This window comes from Rhinichthys klamathensis, unplaced genomic scaffold, assembly GCF_029890125.1.
Source record: "Rhinichthys klamathensis goyatoka isolate OS25496 unplaced genomic scaffold, OSU_Roscu_1.1 h1tg000184l_1, whole genome shotgun sequence".
NCBI classification, from domain to species: Eukaryota; Metazoa; Chordata; class Actinopteri; order Cypriniformes; family Leuciscidae; genus Rhinichthys; species Rhinichthys klamathensis.
The window spans coordinates 2,106,610-2,124,861 of NW_026606712.1; the positions used below are offsets into that span (position 1 = coordinate 2,106,610).

Here is an 18,252-nt window from a genome sequence, read left to right on the forward strand (position 1 = left end):
GTGTTCAGTTGAATATACATATCAAACACAGAAAATATGCAGAGATTATGCTATTAGTTGCAAAGGCACTGTCTTATTATTTGTTTGTGGTTTCAGCTGCCAGTCTGATATCTGTTGTGTATTTTGTAATCTGCACTCCATGTGCTTCCATCTTTGTTTTTTCACATTTCATCACTACCATTCAAAAGAGGTATTTTATTAATTTCATTTATTTCTTAATTTTTCAGCAAGGATGCATTAAATTGATCAAAAGTGACTGTAAAGACAAGAGCAAGACATTTGATTTATGTAATCAAAGAATCCTGAAATAAATGCATCATGCATGACTATACAACACAGTTAACTGTTTTCAACGTTGTTGATAAAAACTTAGAATTGCCATCACAGGAATAAATTACATGTTATAATAAAATAAAATAGAAAAACAACACAGTTATTTTAAATGGTTTTACTGTATTTTTGTTCAAGTAATTATGCTTTGGTGAGCATAAGTGACTTTCAAAAACATATTCAAACTTTACGGTAGTAGGCTATATAAGTGAAATATACTTATAATTAATTGTCAAACGGTTCTGTAAAATGTGAAATGTATTTTCTGTAACTAAGTCTGAGCCTGGATCGAGAGGGTCATTCAAGCAATAACTACCATTAGCATGGAATTATTAGCCGCTAGCTGCTCTATAGCCTACACCGAAGAACTGTTTTCAGTCATTTGATAAATCACGAAGGTCTGAAATTCTCAGACTGCTTGTGCTTTTAAGCCATTAGGCTACGTGAACTTTACTTTGAAATATGTCTGCCAATTTTTCATGTTGTATAGACACATTGCTGTTGGTTAATAACGCATGTATCATGCATATTTTGTCTTAATTGTTTTACATTCTAGTAAACCCCTTTGCAGAGCTTAATTATTATCAATTGTTCATGTTTGATGGTTCGGTTGAGGAAAGCAATAAATGAATGGAAACTGTTTTTTGTACTCGGATGCATATTCAATTCTGCCATCTGCTGGCACAGAGAGTAAATGCAAGATTGAGAATTTTGATCAAAAGTGTCAGTAGCATTCATAATGTATAAAAAAAGATGTCGATTTCAACTTTTTTAATAATAAAAAATTAAATTATTTCCCTTGGCACAAAAAATGAAAGCAGCAAAACTGTTTTCAACATATTTCTGAAACTGGTTCATATTAAGCAGCCAGTTTTTTTCTACATAAGTATGCCTGAATATATATATATATGTATCATATATAATTTGAAATCATTGAAGAATGCACAAAGATGTACGTCAGAATATTTAATGAAGATAAACTTCTGTTTTCTTCTGATTAAACTTGTTTTTTAGATGACAGGTAGTTGGAGATGAAAGAACTTTATGTACACTACTGATGGAAAATCCATTGTAAGAATGTGGAAAAAAGAAACAGGTAAAAACAAAACATCAGAATACAGATCATGATGCATTTGAGGATTCATCCAAAATATAAATGAAACATCAAACTAATGGATAACGTTATTTTCTTATGCATGTCGTGCTCCATAGAGTCATGTACTCAGTAGTGTGAACATCAGATTTTGCTGGATAATTTCCACTGATACAGTGACAATGTCCATCAATGGTATTAAAAACCCCAATCAAACGTCGTCCACCTCCTCCAGTTTATGCTCCACTATCACATCATGACCGTGGAATTTAAAATATCCCAAGAACTTCTTTTTCTGAAGCATCAGTGGGAACCACTGGACATCATCTGCCCACATCTGGCTGAAAGGTATTTTGTCTGTGTCAAACCACTGTGGCCTCATCTCTGAAAGACAAAACAAACCGCTTCAGTGGCACGTTATTAGACCTTCTGTCTCAGTATGTGTCTCACAAACTGGATCATAAAGTGATGTGGAGCTGTATTACCGTCTGATTCGGTTGGCTCTCCTTTATAGGTGTCAGCTCTGAAAATGTGGACATCGAGCAGTTCTGTTTCCCCAATAAACTCAAATTTGATATTTCCAATCTTGAGAAGGGTGTCAACAGTGAGGCCACTTTCCTCTAGCAGCTCCCTGTCAAATTAAATGGCACTTTGTTTCAGCTGGAAACCAATAAAAGCAGGGAAGATTGAACATGACCAATCGCTGACACCATTGTTAAGTTCAACAGAAAAGTAAATAATATCAAACATTCACAGCGTTACAAGGTTCAAACTGTTTAACTTTGACGTGTAGCTTCAAGGAAGTGAAAAAACAGACACTGGAGGGAAAATGATGGCTTTTCTAAAGTATGTTTCACTTTCAGTCTCTTTGTACCAGAAACACGACCATTCTTAATGCTTTTACACCTGAAAAACACTGCTATTACTCGGTGTAGGAACTGTAACGCAATTATATTAATGGGTGACCATTTTTGGTGTCCAGTTCCCGGAAATGTCTAACTTTATAACAAATACATTGCAAAAAATTCTGAACAACACAACATAAAAAAAACATTTTAAAAAGTAATTACTGTATACAGTATATTCACTGTTTGTGAAAATTAAAATATTAAATACAATTAGAAAATTTTAAAAATATTTGTTAAATAGTTTTTGTAAAGTCATAATTTTGTTATAATATTGTTTTGATGCAATGGTTACTATTATTTTTCATAGTGTAATTTTTGGTGAACTGTAGTAAAACTAGGTAGGGTTTGTTAGACCTGCAAACCTCATTATTAATTATAACCAATGTTGGGGAGTAACGCTTAAAAGTAATGCAAGGTATGTAATCAGATTACTTTTTTTTAGTAACTAGTAAAGTAACGCATCACTTTAAAATTTACAATAAAACATCAGTTACAGATACAGTCACAAATAAGTGATGCAAGTTACTATGTTTCCCCATGTATTTGCTGAGAGTTCTCTTGCCCCCATGTTGAGAGAAAGTGTAAGTTACGAGGCGTTGTGTGCGCTGTGTGAACATGATGGTTATTGCAGTTCTAGAACAGGCATTTACTCATCTCACGTGCACAAAAACAGAATCAGTGCTTCTCAATATGAATAAAAACAGTGAAATGCAAACTCAGAATATTATCCAAACCTTCAATAATTAAATGTTAAATAACACATATGTACTTTATCTATTTATTCTCACTTTATTAACCAATGATTTTGCTGCTAACCTTTGATGATTCAATTCAACCATATTCATTTTAATATTATTATTTATATATTATATATGAATTTTTTAGATAAACATCACATTTGTGTTTCTTTTTCGTTTGTTTTTATTGCTGATGTTAGAACTTTCTTCTGCGTTTTGGTCTTTATATTTGCCAAAAATAGAACCTTTTTTTTTATTAGCTCAGCCCAGGTGAGAAAAAGTAATGCAAAAGTAATGTAACGCATTACTTTCCATAAAAAAGTAACCAAGTAATGCAATTAGTTAATTTTTTAGGGAGTAAAGCAATATTAAAACACATGACTGTTAAAAGTCACTTTCCCCAACACTGATTTTAATAACAGTATATGGAACCCACAACAATTAAAAAACAAAAATTTGATCTAATAAAAACGACAAAAAACACACAACTAAATGAGAATGAAAACAAAAAATATAAAATTAAAATTGATTCAAAATGTTAACAAAATCCATAATAACATATCAAGGATACTGAACGCTGCATCAGTGAATGGGTGTTGGACTCACCGTCGGGCAGCCTGCTCTATGGTCTCTCCGGTCTGGACTTTCCCTCCAAACCCATTCCATTTGCCCGCTCCAAAGCCTCTTTTCTTCATGCCCAATAACACCCGGCCAGGCTGCACTACCAGCACCAGGGTCAGCAGTTTAGAGCTCAGCATCATCACCCTAGACATATAATACAACATGCTGTAATACAATGTCTTTTATATATATATATATATATATATATATATATATATATATATATATATATATATATATATATATATATAAATACCGGTATATAGATATATAATTATAATGTAATGTCTTTAGCAGTTGCTTCCAGCAATATAGATGATTTGTATTTTAAATAACATATTCCATTATACAGATCAAGCTCTTACTTTTATTTACACTACCACTGCAGCATTCAAAAGATGATTATAGCTTTTCTTAAGAGTCTATAAACAACAAGCGACAAATGATAATTCATAGGGTAGATGACTCATATAAATCAGTACAGTTGAGTTTCTTAAGTTAATCACTGTTGCTTCTATCAAAATAATTAGCTTACTTTGTCCAACGAAATCAGAATATAGACAAAAAAAAAAAACATATATTGAGACAGATGCGTGAATACGGATATATTAGAGGCTTAGTTTAATGAATCGTTCGAGCTTGTTTCCCGCGTGTTGCTCGCGATCACATGGAGGCATCAGATTGACAACAGTGAATTTGGTCATAATAGTGATTGACGTCCACATACAGGTTATTATTGTTCCAAATTCAACAGATGATTTACAGATCTGCAAAATATATAAACTCCGCCCACCTAAGGTTTGTAATCGAGAGTGCAACAGTGAAATGTTCTCGATCAGAAATCCGACTCGTTTCTGTGAATCGGTTCTTTCGAACATCATTAAACGAACTTAAAAACATGTAAACAAACCCCCTAAAATCAATTAATCGTTTTTTATGTTTTTGCAAATATATATCATATACGTTTTATTTAGTAACATTTCTGCTATTAAACTATTAAAGGCTATTATTTCTTCTCATTCCGTCACATGCAGTTCATTGAAAAGATCCGACTCAAACGAACGAGTCCTTCCCGAATCGGACATCGTAGAGTGCAACAGTCAAATATTCTCGACTGGAAAAAATATTAGACAGAAATAAATTCGAGGATACCCATCTAAAACCGTGAGATTATCTAATATATACATTAATACATTTAATCTAAATGATTAATACGTTATTCTAAAGACAAATAAACCACAATAATGTATAACTCAATGATTTGAAAGGTTCTGCACAAAGAAGGTCGCGCTTCTTTGACATCATGCGGACACCAGACGCACATGTGTCTTCTTGGTTTCATGTACTTCGTCATTAATTTCCTCTACAGGTCACTTCTTTGTAAATGATGTGGAAATGTATACAAAGGTCGTTCATTCACGTGTCAGCGGTCTATCTAAAGAAGACGCCTCTGCATATGAAGGGGAAAAGTGCTGCTGATCAGAGATGGCTGGTGCGGCAGCTCAATGACCCTTTCGTTAAAGCTGCTCACCTGCAGAATTACCGCTGTAGAAGCGCCTTTAAACTGATCGAGATAGATGATAAATACAGACTTCTGAAACCTGGTTTAAGTGTCATAGACTGTGGTGCTGCGCCTGGTGCGTGGAGTCAAGTTGCCGTCCAGAGAGTCAATTCAACAGCAGAAAGTAAGTGAGCTGCTGAATTGAATTGAAATGAATGAATCACTAATATAATATCACATCATATGATATCTATGCATGCCATCTTGTGGGGTAAAAAAACAAATATATTTTACAAATATATATTTCAAATAAATTCTCTTCTTTTGAACTTTTTATTTATAAAAAAAAAATCCTGAATGGTTTCAACAAAAATATTAAGCAGCACAAAACTGTTTTCAACATTGATAAATACAAACATGATGATTTTTGAGCATCAAATCAGAATGTTAGCACAGGTCAAAAGTTTGTTTTGTTAAAAAATACAGAAAAGAAAAACAGTAATATTGTGAAAGAGTATTAAAATTTTAAAAGATTCAAAGCTGATTTTTCATCAGCCATTACTCCAGTCTTCAGTGTCACATGATCCTTGAGAAATCATAATAATATGCTGATTTGATACTCAGTTTTGATCAATGTTGGAAACAGTTGTGCTGCTTAATATTTTTTTCCGAACCTGTGATATTTTTTTTCATGATTTATTGATGAATAAAAAGTTAAAAAGAACAGCATTTATTAAAAATAGAAATCTTTTCTAATTAGTCTTTACTATCACTTTTGATCAATTTACCACATCCTTGCTGAATAAAAGTATTAATTTCTTTCAAAAAAATAAAAAATACTTACCCCGAACGGTAGTGTATATTGTTACATTTTAAATAAATGCTGTTCTTTTTTGAAACTTTTTATTCATCAAAGAATCCTGAAAAAATTTGTTATAAAAAATATTAAGCACCACAACTGTTTCCAACATTGATAATAAATCATCATATTAGAATGATTTCTGAAGGATCATCATGTGACACTGAAGACTGGAGTAATGATGTTAAAAAATATCAGTTTTGCCAAATAGAAAACAGTGGTAATAATATTTCTCAATATAACTGTTGATACTGCATTTTAATCAAATAAAAGCAGCCTAGGTAAGCATAAAAAATAATTATTTCAAAAAAGTCGTACCAAGCTCAAACGTTTGGACAATAGTGTATAGTACATGGGTAAAAAAATAAAAGGTCAAATATAGTTCTAAAATTCGTTTTAAGGATAAAAGATTAGTGCAGTCCACACCACAACAATACCGATAACAACACAGAAACAATATTGTTGGAATCACTTTCAGAACGTTTTTCCATCAATCCATGCTGCATTTCATGGATCCGCTGGTGTGGATGTAAATATAGTTATCTTTATAGCTATCGTTCTCTATGTGAACAGGCCTTTATTCAATGTTTATTCAATCATTTTTTCAAAGCTGATATAAACACCATACCTTTGTTCATTCCAGGTGCAGATCTTCCAAAAGGAAGCGTAATAGGAATAGACATATTACGCATCGCCCCTTTGGATGGAGCTCAGTTTCTGTCCAATCACGACGTCACTGCTCCTTCAAGTCACACGGCGCTGGAGAGGCTCCTCCCTGAAGCTCGAGCAGATGTCATCCTCAGTGACATGGCCCCCAATGCCAGTGGGCTCAGGGAACTGGATCATGAAAGACTGGTCACCATGTGTCTATCAGCGCTGGACTTGGCTGACAAGGTTTTGCGTCCCGGGGGCTCTTTGATTTGTAAATACTGGGATGGAGCTCTGGCCAATAAGCTCCAGCAGAGACTTTCCTCTATGTTTCAAGATGTAAGAACCGTAAAGCCAAGAGCAAGCAGGAAGGAGTCCGCAGAGCTTTTCTTTCTGGCGAGGATGTTTAAAATGAAATAGGATGAAGTCTTTTTCACGCAAATCCAATTTTAATATATGAAATATAAATAAATATATGTTTAATAAAAGAAAGTAGTTGGGTTTGTATTGCTTACCTGCAACCTGATCAGTGCATTAAAAACTAGAAACCTAACGCGTATCCTGAACATTAAAAAATGCTATAGTAGAATAAATATGAAGTCAGATTTGCATATGATTTTCAGTTTATCAGTAAGGCCTAGCAGCGTTAAAGACATGGTTGGCATGCACCTAAAATGCGTTTTAGTGAGGAATTTCAGATTTATAGTATATTTTACACTATAAGAGTGTATAGTTTCCTCCTATTAGTAAATGATGTCCTTACGAAAGCACATACAACATTTAGTATTTGATGGATTAGATCAGTGGTTCTCAAATGGCCGTCCGTGAAGCATTTGTGTAAAGTTGTGTAAAAACTAAACTAAATAAAACCATTAGAATTGACTAAAAGTGACTAAAATTAAAAAGTTGCTCAACAAGCTGCCCGTGTATTTTACCTTAAGACTTTTACTCAAGTTGTATTGGAATTGGTGACTTGTAACTTGTAATGAAGTCATTTTCGCTGTAAGGTATCTGCACTTTTACTCTCAAGTATTGTTTTCAGGTACTTTTCTTTCTTTACACCTCTGGGTACTCCACAATTTTTGTTTTACTCTTGAATTTGTTCTCCACCTAACACTGGATTGAACAATATTCAGTTGGCCTGAAGATGGTGCTCTTGAGTTGCCAGTACGAAAGCAGCAGAATAATAGCTGTACACACTCTCACACACACCCCAGCGGTTTGAAGAAGAGGTGGCGTGGATCGGCTGTTATTGGAACCCTGTTTTCCCCGACCGTTTGGGAGTCGAGTGCTCAGGAGTTAAAAATCCCGCATTGTCATTTGCATTTTTAGCAAATTCTTGAAGTGTGGCTTATTTGACAACACTTTAATCTTGTGTTTCCCTAACCGGAAAGCTAAATTGTTTGCGTAATACCGAAAAACCGTTTTTCCAGTTGCATAGAAAGATGCAATCATTCTCTCATTATAAGCGAGGAGCTGCAGAGAGGATGGATAAGTGTCTTATAGACAGTATGACTAATGAGAATCCTTTGTCCCTGTAGCAGTGCAGTCTCACAGACATTAGCCTGACACATTATCATCTCTCTTTCTACAGTCCAGCTGTGAATGACATCCAGCTTGTGCTTCTTACGTGGAGAGTTTAGACCTAACATTTGTTCAAATATGAAATAGAAATGTTGGATATAATAAAAGGGGTTTTAATGATTCATAGAGGTTGGAGCAGAGTATATTCAACACTAAAGCCTCATGGAGTTGGGGGAGTTTTATGGTTATACATTCCTTGCCTATAATGCTCAACTCCTCAAACTTTAAGTAGCTCAAACTGAATGCTGCATGCTTGATTTGAAAGCACCAGAAAAAGAATGTCAGGTCCGACTCTGGATTGCTCTAATCTCAAGCTCAGGGAATCTTCAGCTGAGAGACTCAAACATAGCCTAAATGAATTCTGCCGGCAGCTCTGGCGCTTTCATATTCGACTGAGCTGCAGCGTGTACCATACAGTATGGAAATTCTTGCAACCTCGCTCTTTAATCTGAGCGTCTGTGTCAGCAATATGTTTAATGTGTGCCGCTTCGGTCAATTTGAATGCTGTGGTTTTTGATCATCGCTCTGACGTATCAAAAACGTATGCGTTCGGGGGACAATCCACCCCTGCGTCAGTGACATGTCAAAAGAGCCTGGAGAATTCATTATAGAAGATTAAGGAATTTATTTGAGAGCTTAGTTTTATACGCCTCTTAACGGTTGTAAAAGTGGAGACTATAATGTCTGCAGGGGTTCAGCAACACTGAGTGATATGGAAATACGAGTGATCGTGCTAAAATTATAATAGCTTTTTTTGGGGGCGGTTATCATCTTGATTTTAAAAGTTTTTTTCTTTTTATTTCTTTATGGTTCATTGCTGTTAACTCACATCCTTCAGGTTTCTTGGAACATCTCAAATACCTACTCTCAGAGGTCGAAGTTCAGGCACTGTAATAATTTGCTGTCTATTATTGTGACAGACTTGAGACAAAATCTTTATATTAGGATTTGTGCTCATTCAGAATTATGTGAAAGCTTTCTACATTCATGAATTTGAATTGAATTTGTTTGTAGGTGGTGAAAACAATGCAAAGCTGAAATTCAAATATAAATGTAAGATATTAGAATTAAAGTTCTAAATGAAAATAATACAAAGTACTTTTGAACACATTATTAAACGGATAGCATGTGGTACTTTCAGTAACATAATTTTCCATTTATGTTTCATTATACTTAATCAAGGATTTTCATTTTGTGGAGCATGGTAGAGGAACACTTAATTTCCTACAATGAATCATCTCAGCAATGCCCATTGAAGCCTAAGGAGTTTGCTCTGCCTTTACAAGCGCAAATGTGTTGACAATTTTGCATATTATTTTTTTCTTATTTGCATTCCAGAGCTGATATAATATATATTATATCTAGGATCGCTTGCAAGTAACAAATTCTAAAAGCATGAAGGCCTTGGGCCGGTTGCATAAACTGCTAAAACTAGTCTTACAAGTTAGTCATCAAATTTTTCTTTAAGACTGGACATACCTTTTTTAAGTCAGGTACATAAAAACCTAGATTGGTCTAATTTGATCCCCTAAAGTAAGACTGATTACCCCTAACTAACTGCTAGTTGTCTGTACTACACTGAAAACCCTAATAAGTTGATTGAACTCAATTGATTTGAGTAAACTCGTTCCCTCAATTTAATTGAGTAATGGGGTCTCCCAAAACGTGTATATTTAAGTGTACTTAACTTGGTGCTTATGTAGACTGTAACACTGAAGCAGTGTTAAAGTTAATGAGATAATTAAGTGATTAATTGAGTGATGATTGAGCATTATTGAAGACACCTGATGTTAACAAGCAGAATCACTGAAGGACAAAACCATAATTTTTAAGTCACCGTTGTGGAGATCAGTGTTTGCTTTAGTTGGGCTCTTGACCCTTAACTCATCAACTTCATATTTTGTTTGATGACTGTAACTCAGTTGTAATCAGATGAACAAATAGAAAAGGTCATCTGATGGTGGTGATTGTGTTTTAACATAATCATTATTTCATAATGAATGGAATTTAATCTTTGAAGTCATATAAAGCTGAATCATGTTCACCTGCACTGTTTATATTTTATATAATATTTGTAACATTTAAATTTTAATCAAAATATTCTCTTTTAAGGTTGTTATAATAAAAACTATGTAGATCATATTATTTTAGACACATAGAGATCAAGAATCAGCCTCTGAATCTCAACAATGGTGACATAAAGCATATTGCAGTGCATTCTGGGTGCCACCAATCAAAACTCATTCATGGCTCCCATCATGCATTGCTGCATGAATAAATAATGAGCTTATGTTCAGAGGTTATCTGTTTATCACCATTGCTGAGATTCATACGCTAAATCTTGATGTCTGTGTGTCTAAAAATAATATACAGTAATTTGTATAAGAACAACTTCAAAGAAATTGTTTGCATTATGATGTAATCGTTGAAAATGTAATGCTGTACAAGGACAGTGTTGCTATAATTAATAACATAAATCTAATTCAGAAATTGGGCTTTAAATGAGTTTAGTTTAGGATTCAGGTCAAAAGATGAAATAATGTGAAATAATGTGAAATAATGATTATGTTAAAACACAATCACCACCATCAGATCACCTTTTCTATTTGTTCATCTGGCTGTTATAACCGGGTTACAGCAGTCAAACAAAATATAAAGTTAATGATCAAAGGGTCAAGAGCCCAACTAAACCAAACACTTATCACCATAACGGTGACTTAAAAATGATGGTTTTCTCCTTCAAAGATTCTGCTTGTTAACATCAGGTAACTTCAATAATGCTCAATCATCACTCAATTATTCACTTAATTATCTCATTAACTTTAACACTGCTTCAGTGTTACTTATAACACTCTTGAGTGTGGACTGATATAAACGCTGAGCAGTGTTAATTTAACACTGGGGATTTTGCTGTGCACTTAAATATACAAGTACACTTGAAATCAACACTAAGTTAAGTTAACTTTATTGTTTAAGTACATTAAATAATCGTCAAGTTTGGTGAACTAAACAATTTAAGTCAAGTCTACATAAGCACCAAGTTAAGTACACTTAAATATGCACGTTTTGGGAGACCCCATTACTCAATTAAATTGAGGGAACGAGTTTACTCAAATCAATTGAGTTCAATCAACTTATTAGTGTTTTCAGTGTTAACTTTCAGAACTTGTACAAATGACGCTCAATCATCACTCAATTAATCACTTAATTATCTCATTAACTTTAACACTGGTTCAGTGTTACTTAACACTCTTGAGTGTGGACTCATATAAACACTGAACAGTGTAAATTAAACACTGGAGATGTACTGTATTACAAAAACACTTGGGTATTAAAGTTTATTTATCAAGTTTAAAGTATCAGATTTAAAAATAAAAATCTGTTTATTTCCATTACGATCAATAATTGTAATGAAAGCCATTTGTTTTCTGGTAAAATAAGAATGACACATTGCACTTGAAGAAAGCATGTATGAATGTATTCATTTCACAGTCAAGAAAACAACATTTGTGAAAATGACCTTTAGTAAGGATTAATCAGGATTTTGAGCTCACAGCACTTGAAATCTTAAGTTTATGTATTTTGAAGGTAAATAAGTTATTTGAACTTATATTTTTGAGTGACAGGGCCAAAATGCTAAATTTAAAGTAATGTTTAGTCAAGTACACTTGATTGTTTAAGTAAAGACAACATTAGGGTTTACAGTGTAGTTCTTAAAGGCACAGTCTTCACATAATGGCAATGTTCATGCAACTGGCCCCTGCATCTCCAATAGCCTACAATGTAATTTTAGACAAAACCATTATGCTCTGGGTATAGAAAGCTCCCTTCCACAGTTGACAAATTGACCCCATTTACTTTATTATTACACCTTTCATTAGTTTCATTAGTCTTCTTAATCTTTCACCACATTGTAATAACTTGCTCAACTTTCACTTCTTGCAGCTAGGGATGTGCAGCCTATTAGTTCATGTTAACTGATAGCCATATAGTCTGTTGTTTTTAATGCAGCCTTTCTAAAATATTAGCATTACATTTCATGTTACATTTTTTTTAATTTGTATGGTGAAATAACAGATTTCTCTCTGGTGACTTAACAGATTTCTCTCTGGTGACTTATGCTGGACTTCTCTGATCATTTAGTCCTCTTAAACTAAATGACTATGGCCTGGTTTCACAGACAGGGCTTAGATTAATTCAGGATTAGACCTTAGTTCAATTAGGACATTTAAGTTGATTTTATAAATGTAGAAAAAAAACCATTATTGGTGTGCATCTTGAGACAAAACAATGGCACTGACATATTTTAAGATGTGTCAGTGCAAGTTGCTTTCATTGCATTGGCATTGCTTTGGCTTCATGATGGCGAGAACTGAGGGATTTGAAATGTTATGAAAGATTTGCGACACGGAGATGGCGTTTTTGTTACTCAACAGGTGAGTAAGGTATTTTATTGAACAGATAAATTGCCATATAGCTCTCTAATAGAGTTAATTGTTAAGCATTATCTATTGTGAAGGGTTTCAGTGAATTTCATTTTAAGGAAGTACCGTGTCTTTTAATGGGTAAAGCTACAGTAACAGCTAGTCAGCTTGAGATCCTTTCCATCTAAACGGGTTATATCTCTTAAGCCTAGTAGTAAATGTTTTATGAGCAGTAAGATAATCTCTCTCTCTCTTTTATGAAAAAGAACCATATTCATCTGCACACTAGCAGAGAGCCAAAGCACAACCAAAACAATGTTCTTTCGCAAAAATGTATTCAATGTTTTTTTTTATTTGCTAGAGGGCCAAAAGTTACATATTGTCCATTTAATTACTGAATTAATGGATTATGGATTTTTGATATACATGTTTATTATAACAGTATTTCTCAACCTATTTTACACATTTCTCCAAACTAAGATAAATTCCCAATACTCTCAAAAACAATTAACGCAGACATCGAACCCGTTCATAATTTTCTTAAACAGTTTGTGCGTTTTCATTTATTTGATACAAATTTCAATGTTTTCTTGACATACTACACATTTCCAATTCAAGGGTCATGCTGTCCAAAAGCCAACACAGAAAAACTAAAGCAAAGCTATTCCCGAATACACATCATGTTGTCAAATGCCGTCGTATTGATTTTTGCTGTAATACACACAGCACAAGTGCAATTTACTAAAATGTTCAATCATACATTTTCTGTCCATAAAAAGTGAAAACCCAGAGTAAAGAAACAATGGAGGACCATGCATGGAGAATGAAAAAGAAGGTTGTGTAGCACTGAGAATAGATCATGTAGGGAGAAACACACGGGAAAGAGCAAGAGGAGATGGTGAGAGGAGGAGAGCAAAGAAGAGTCTTAAAATGAGATGAGTCACTCTAAGTGACCATTGGTTGACATGGTTGGACAGAAGGTTCTGCTCAATGTCAACAGATACTGTGACTTCAGCATTAATGAAAAAGGAGAAGAAATGGGGAATGTCAGTGATCAGTCAATGCAGAGGCCTGCAAAGATACTGTTTTTGGGTGTCAGTATTCAACACCCATGCCGTTCTTTGCTTAGATGCATCTGAAAAACATACGTGTCACGATGTAGAGACTTCATGAATATGTAATTCAGTGGCAGCAACGTGTTTGTGAGCTTTTTGAAGTTAACTTCATATATATTCACATTTTTATTTTATTTTTTTGCAATATGCAACATGCAAACTTACTTGACATCCTTATATGTGTAACCAACAGATAACCATCCAGTATTACTGGTGGCAGTATTTTCTTTAAATAAATGTTTTCCCTGAAAAGGATGCAGTTCTTCATTAGTAAGACAATGCAGTGAAATTAAACCGCTAAATTCAGAGTCTGTTTGGATGACGGTTTTATCTGTTTTGAGAACACTGACCCATTGATTAGAGAAATAAAAAAGATTGAGAAAAACTGTCTCTCCTCCAGATCAATATTTTACTGTATATAGTCAAGAAATAAAAATTTAATTACAAATGTTTATTTGATAAAGTGGTTTGTGTGAACCACAAACCAATGTGGTGAACATTTTGTGGTACTGTATGACAAAACACAATTATGAGGTTAATTATTTTGACAGTATTTAAAATAGTTTAGTGAAATATGTCTAGTTGACCAAATTGTATTCTCTAAATTAGGGAATAATTATGCGTAATTAGTCAAATTTAATGATGCAAGTATTGCACAAAATATATGCCTCTGTTGTGCAATGTTATACATTTATTTGAATTGCAATTCAGTAAATTCATTTTCCTGTCATCCCAATTTAAATTCAACATCCTCAATTAACACTGTCCCAGGTAATACATGTTGCATTAAATAAATGGCCTTCAAATTAATAAACATCTATTGTTTAGATATTTGATTAAACCCCAAAATTAGGGTTTTTTGAAGTCTGATTAAGCCATACAGTGTAATTTGTAAACCTTATAATAGATTGTGCATTCATTTATGAATTTAGAGAATTGTTGTCATTCCAGCAAAAGTGAGAATGACCCCCCAGCTGCAAAAAAAACAAACAAAAAACAGCTGTCTGTTATTCTGGGAGGATTGAATAACCATAAGCAGAGTTAACGACTTCTTTCCCTCCACTAATTCCCTTCTTTAATGTTTTGATCACATTTGATACTACTCCCATGGCAATAAATGCTAAAATATATTTGTATTTAATCAAGCAACTCCCTGGCAGTTGGTGTGCTGTTTCGCACAGGTGAGAATTGCACTCTTCATTATTAAATGAATCTGTTCCAAGAGCGTTCCAAGGGGATGGTGCACTGTCAGGTTAATTTACTTTTGTTAGGACAGCTGGTGGCTTGTATGTAAATATCAGTCAATTAAGGAAGAGAAATTATATGCAGAGACTATGTATACTTCCAAAAATTTAATTATGAGAAAACGAGATCAGTTTTTTAATCTTATGACTTCTGGCAAAAATGCAAACCAACCTAGCTGAAATATAGTTAACTTGCTGAAAACTTGATTTGTTTGGTGATATTCAAATAAAGATACGCTTAAAAACATTTGATGGAGTGCCGGCTTATTAGATCAGCGGCTGTGTAATGCTCTATATGGAACTGCAGAGTCTGACAATGAACCTCTCAGATATGAACAGATACTTGCACATTCCAGCGCTGAATGAACACAAATCTGCTTTCTGCGGGCCTGGAGGAAAGAGATTAGAATGTTTTCTCTGAGAGTTTTCTTCTCACAGGTCTGTCATGAAGGCCTATTGAATGGGAAAATGAATCAAACAGATTATTTTGAAAGGATTTGGAATGATTGAATGACAAGTTTCAAATGGCCGAGGAAGCATGTAGCAATATCTTACTGGCAAGAGTATGGAGCCCTTAAAGGGACATAGTCATGAAAAAAAAAAAAAAATGAGGTGGGAGGAAAAGTTATATTTCAATGCTTTTGCGTTCGCTCGCAAAAAGTTTTGCGTTCTCCGAGAAACTTTGCGTTTCTTTTGTGTTCCAAAACTTTTGTGTTCTTTGCCAGCGAATGCAAAGTTTCTCAGGGGAATGCAAAACATCTCAGAGAGAACACAAAAGTATAATTTACATTTAGTGTAAATGAAAAAAATTAGATCGGAGGAAAGATTACTAATATTTCCTCTCATCTCCATACAGTTATACTGAATATCAGCACAGCTGTAATTTGACTGCAGGTTACAGCTGTGTTCATATTAAGTACAGCAGCATGATATTGTTATAAAACAATTTAAACCCTATAGCATTTAAAAGGTAGACTTTTTTTGTTTATTTAGTTTTAATTAGTTAAAAATATTTATAATTTTGTCATTTTTTTAAAGAATTATATACATTTATTAACCTAGGATGCATTTAATTGATCAAAACTGACCAAAAATTTGGTAACGCTTTAGATTGCCCGGAAAGTACTGTGTAATTAAGAGGAATTTACAGAGTAACTTTCGGTAATTATAGTGTACCTATAAAGTACTTGCAAGTAAGTATAAGAGAACAATATGTAAAGTTTGGGGAATACAACCAGGAGAATTAAAAAAATATTTACATATAAGTATTATAGAACTAAGGGGTACTTATTCTACTATTATGATATAACAAACTTACATTTGGGAGCAATTTAGCGAGAACATACACTGCATACCTTTTTGTAATAATTGTGTACCAATACATACTGTATAGGCTTTTTTAAAATCACAGGGTACATATCTATGCATTTATAATATTTTTTTTCTTTTTTTTTTTCGCAAAAGTGCAGATGTTTAAGTTTGGCTTACATGTTTCAAGGCAAGAAAAGCTAAGACTATTGCAATTTTTTTAAATACTGGGAAATACACTCACCTAAAGGATTATTAGGAACACCTGTTCAATTTCTCATTAATGCAATTATCTAATCAACCAATCACATGGCAGTTGCTTCAATGCATTTAGGGGTGTGGTCCTGGTCAAGACAATCTCCTGAACTCCAAACTGAATGTCAGAATGGGAAAGAAAGGTGATTTAAGCAATTTTGAGCGTGGCATGGTTGTTGGTGCCTGACGGGCCGGTCTGAGTATTTCACAATCTGCTCAGTTACTGGGATTTTCACGCACAACCATTTCTAAGGTTTAAAAAGAATGGTGTGAAAAGGGAAAAACATCCAGTATGCGGCAGTCCTGTGGGCGAAAATGCCTTGTTGATGCTAGAGGTCAGAGGAGAATGGGCCGACTGATTCAAGCTGATAGAAGAGCAACTTTGACTGAAATAACCTGGTAACCTTGACTGGTATGCAGCAAAGCATTTGTGAAGCCACAACACGCACAACCTTGAGGCGGATGGGCTACAACAGCAGAAGACCCCACCGGGTACCACTCATCTCCACTACAAATAGGAAAAAGAGGCTACAATTTGCAAGAGCTCACCAAAATTGGACAGTTGAAGACTAGAAAAATGTTGCCTGGTCTGATGAGTCTCGATTTCTGTTGAGACATTCAGATGGTAGAGTCAGAATTTGGCGTAAACAGAATGAGAACATGGATCCATCATGCCTTGTTACCACTGTGCAGGCTGGTGGTGGTGGTGTAATGGTGTGGGGGATGTTTTCTTGGCACACTTTAGGCCCCTTAGTGCCAATTGGGCATCGTTTAAATGCCACGGCCTACCTGAGCATTGTTTCTGACCATGTCCATCCCTTTATGGCCACCATGTACCCATCCTCTGATGGCTACTTCCAGCAGGATAATGCACCATGTCACAAAGCTCGAATCATTTCAAATTGGTTTCTTGAACATGACAATGTGTTCACTGTACTAAAATGGCCCCCACAGTCACCAGATCTCAACCCAAAAGAGCATCTTTGGGATGTGGTGGAACGGGAGCTTCGTGCCCTGGATGTGCATCCCACAAATCTCCATCAACTGCAAGATGCTATCCTATCAACATGGGCCAACATTTCTAAAGAATGCTTTCAGCACCTTGTTGAATCAATGCCACGTAGAATTAAGGCAGTTCTGAAGGCGAAAGGGGGTCAAACACAGTATTAGTATGGTGTTCCTAATAATCCTTTAGGTGAGTGTATATTATTGTTCATGTGGTTACAGGGTAAGTGGTGCTTGTATAATAAATAAAGGTTTCCGAGTCAGTGATATAAGATTGTGTATGCATTTTTATTGTACTTACCCTGTAACTACATGGAACAAGAGGGTAACACGCACCACTTTAATGTACAGCCCGCAATGTCACACTTACCCTGTAACTACATGAAACAAGTGGGTAACAAGCAAATGAAACAAGAGTATCTTTCCCCAATATTTAAGCAAAAGTTGCAATAGCTTTCATTTTCAGTGCACTTTTGTTAAAAAGATTACTTTATAAATGCAAAGATATGTACCCTGTAATTTAAAAAAAGCTTATACAGAATGTACTGGTTCACCATTATTTCAAAAAGGTACGCAGTTCTTACTAAATTGCTCCCAAATGTAAGATTGTTATATCATAA

The 18,252-nt window shown here is 34.5% G+C and overlaps 2 protein-coding genes across 3 annotated transcripts; one reads left to right on the forward strand and one right to left on the reverse strand.

Annotated features, from left to right (window-relative positions):
- Positions 1-1,558: 1,558 nt before the first annotated feature.
- On the reverse strand, positions 1,559-5,359 carry nudt1 (nudix (nucleoside diphosphate linked moiety X)-type motif 1). Of its 2 annotated transcripts, none has more exons than XM_056261671.1 (4): positions 5,221-5,359; positions 3,675-3,833; positions 1,909-2,054; positions 1,559-1,807 (listed from the first exon to the last, which is right to left on the reverse strand). In XM_056261671.1, exons 2-4 carry the CDS (start codon positions 3,827-3,829, stop codon positions 1,635-1,637), a joined length of 474 nt encoding a protein of 157 aa, XP_056117646.1. In that variant the 5' UTR covers positions 3,830-3,833; positions 5,221-5,359; the 3' UTR covers positions 1,559-1,634. The 2 variants fall into 2 exon arrangements, with proteins under 2 accessions (XP_056117646.1, XP_056117647.1); XM_056261672.1 differs by lacking the exon at positions 5,221-5,359 and adding an exon at positions 4,225-4,322.
- Positions 4,814-7,585, forward strand: mrm2 (mitochondrial rRNA methyltransferase 2). Its single transcript, XM_056261670.1, has 2 exons — positions 4,814-5,374; positions 6,693-7,585. The coding sequence occupies exons 1-2, from the start codon at positions 5,074-5,076 to the stop codon at positions 7,115-7,117; spliced, it is 726 nt and encodes a 241-aa protein (XP_056117645.1). The 5' UTR covers positions 4,814-5,073; the 3' UTR covers positions 7,118-7,585.
- Positions 7,586-18,252: the final 10,667 nt, after the last annotated feature.

What these genes read in the sequence shown, in the direction of transcription:
- nudt1 (XM_056261671.1), bottom strand. Translation starts at nt 3,829, where the DNA reads ATGATGCTGAGCTCTAAACTGCTGACCCTGGTGCTGGTAGTGCAGCCT. An exon ending in ATAGAGCAGGCTGCCCGACG is followed by an intron (nt 2,055 to 3,674) that starts GTGAGTCCAACA and finishes TTAATTTGACAG; the next exon opens with GGAGCTGCTAGAGGAAAGTG. An exon ending in AGAGCCAACCGAATCAGACG is followed by an intron (nt 1,808 to 1,908) that starts GTAATACAGCTC and finishes TTTGTCTTTCAG; the next exon opens with AGATGAGGCCACAGTGGTTT.
- mrm2 (XM_056261670.1), top strand. Translation starts at nt 5,074, where the DNA reads ATGATGTGGAAATGTATACAAAGGTCGTTCATTCACGTGTCAGCGGTC. An exon ending in AGTCAATTCAACAGCAGAAA is followed by an intron (nt 5,375 to 6,692) that starts GTAAGTGAGCTG and finishes TGTTCATTCCAG; the next exon opens with GTGCAGATCTTCCAAAAGGA.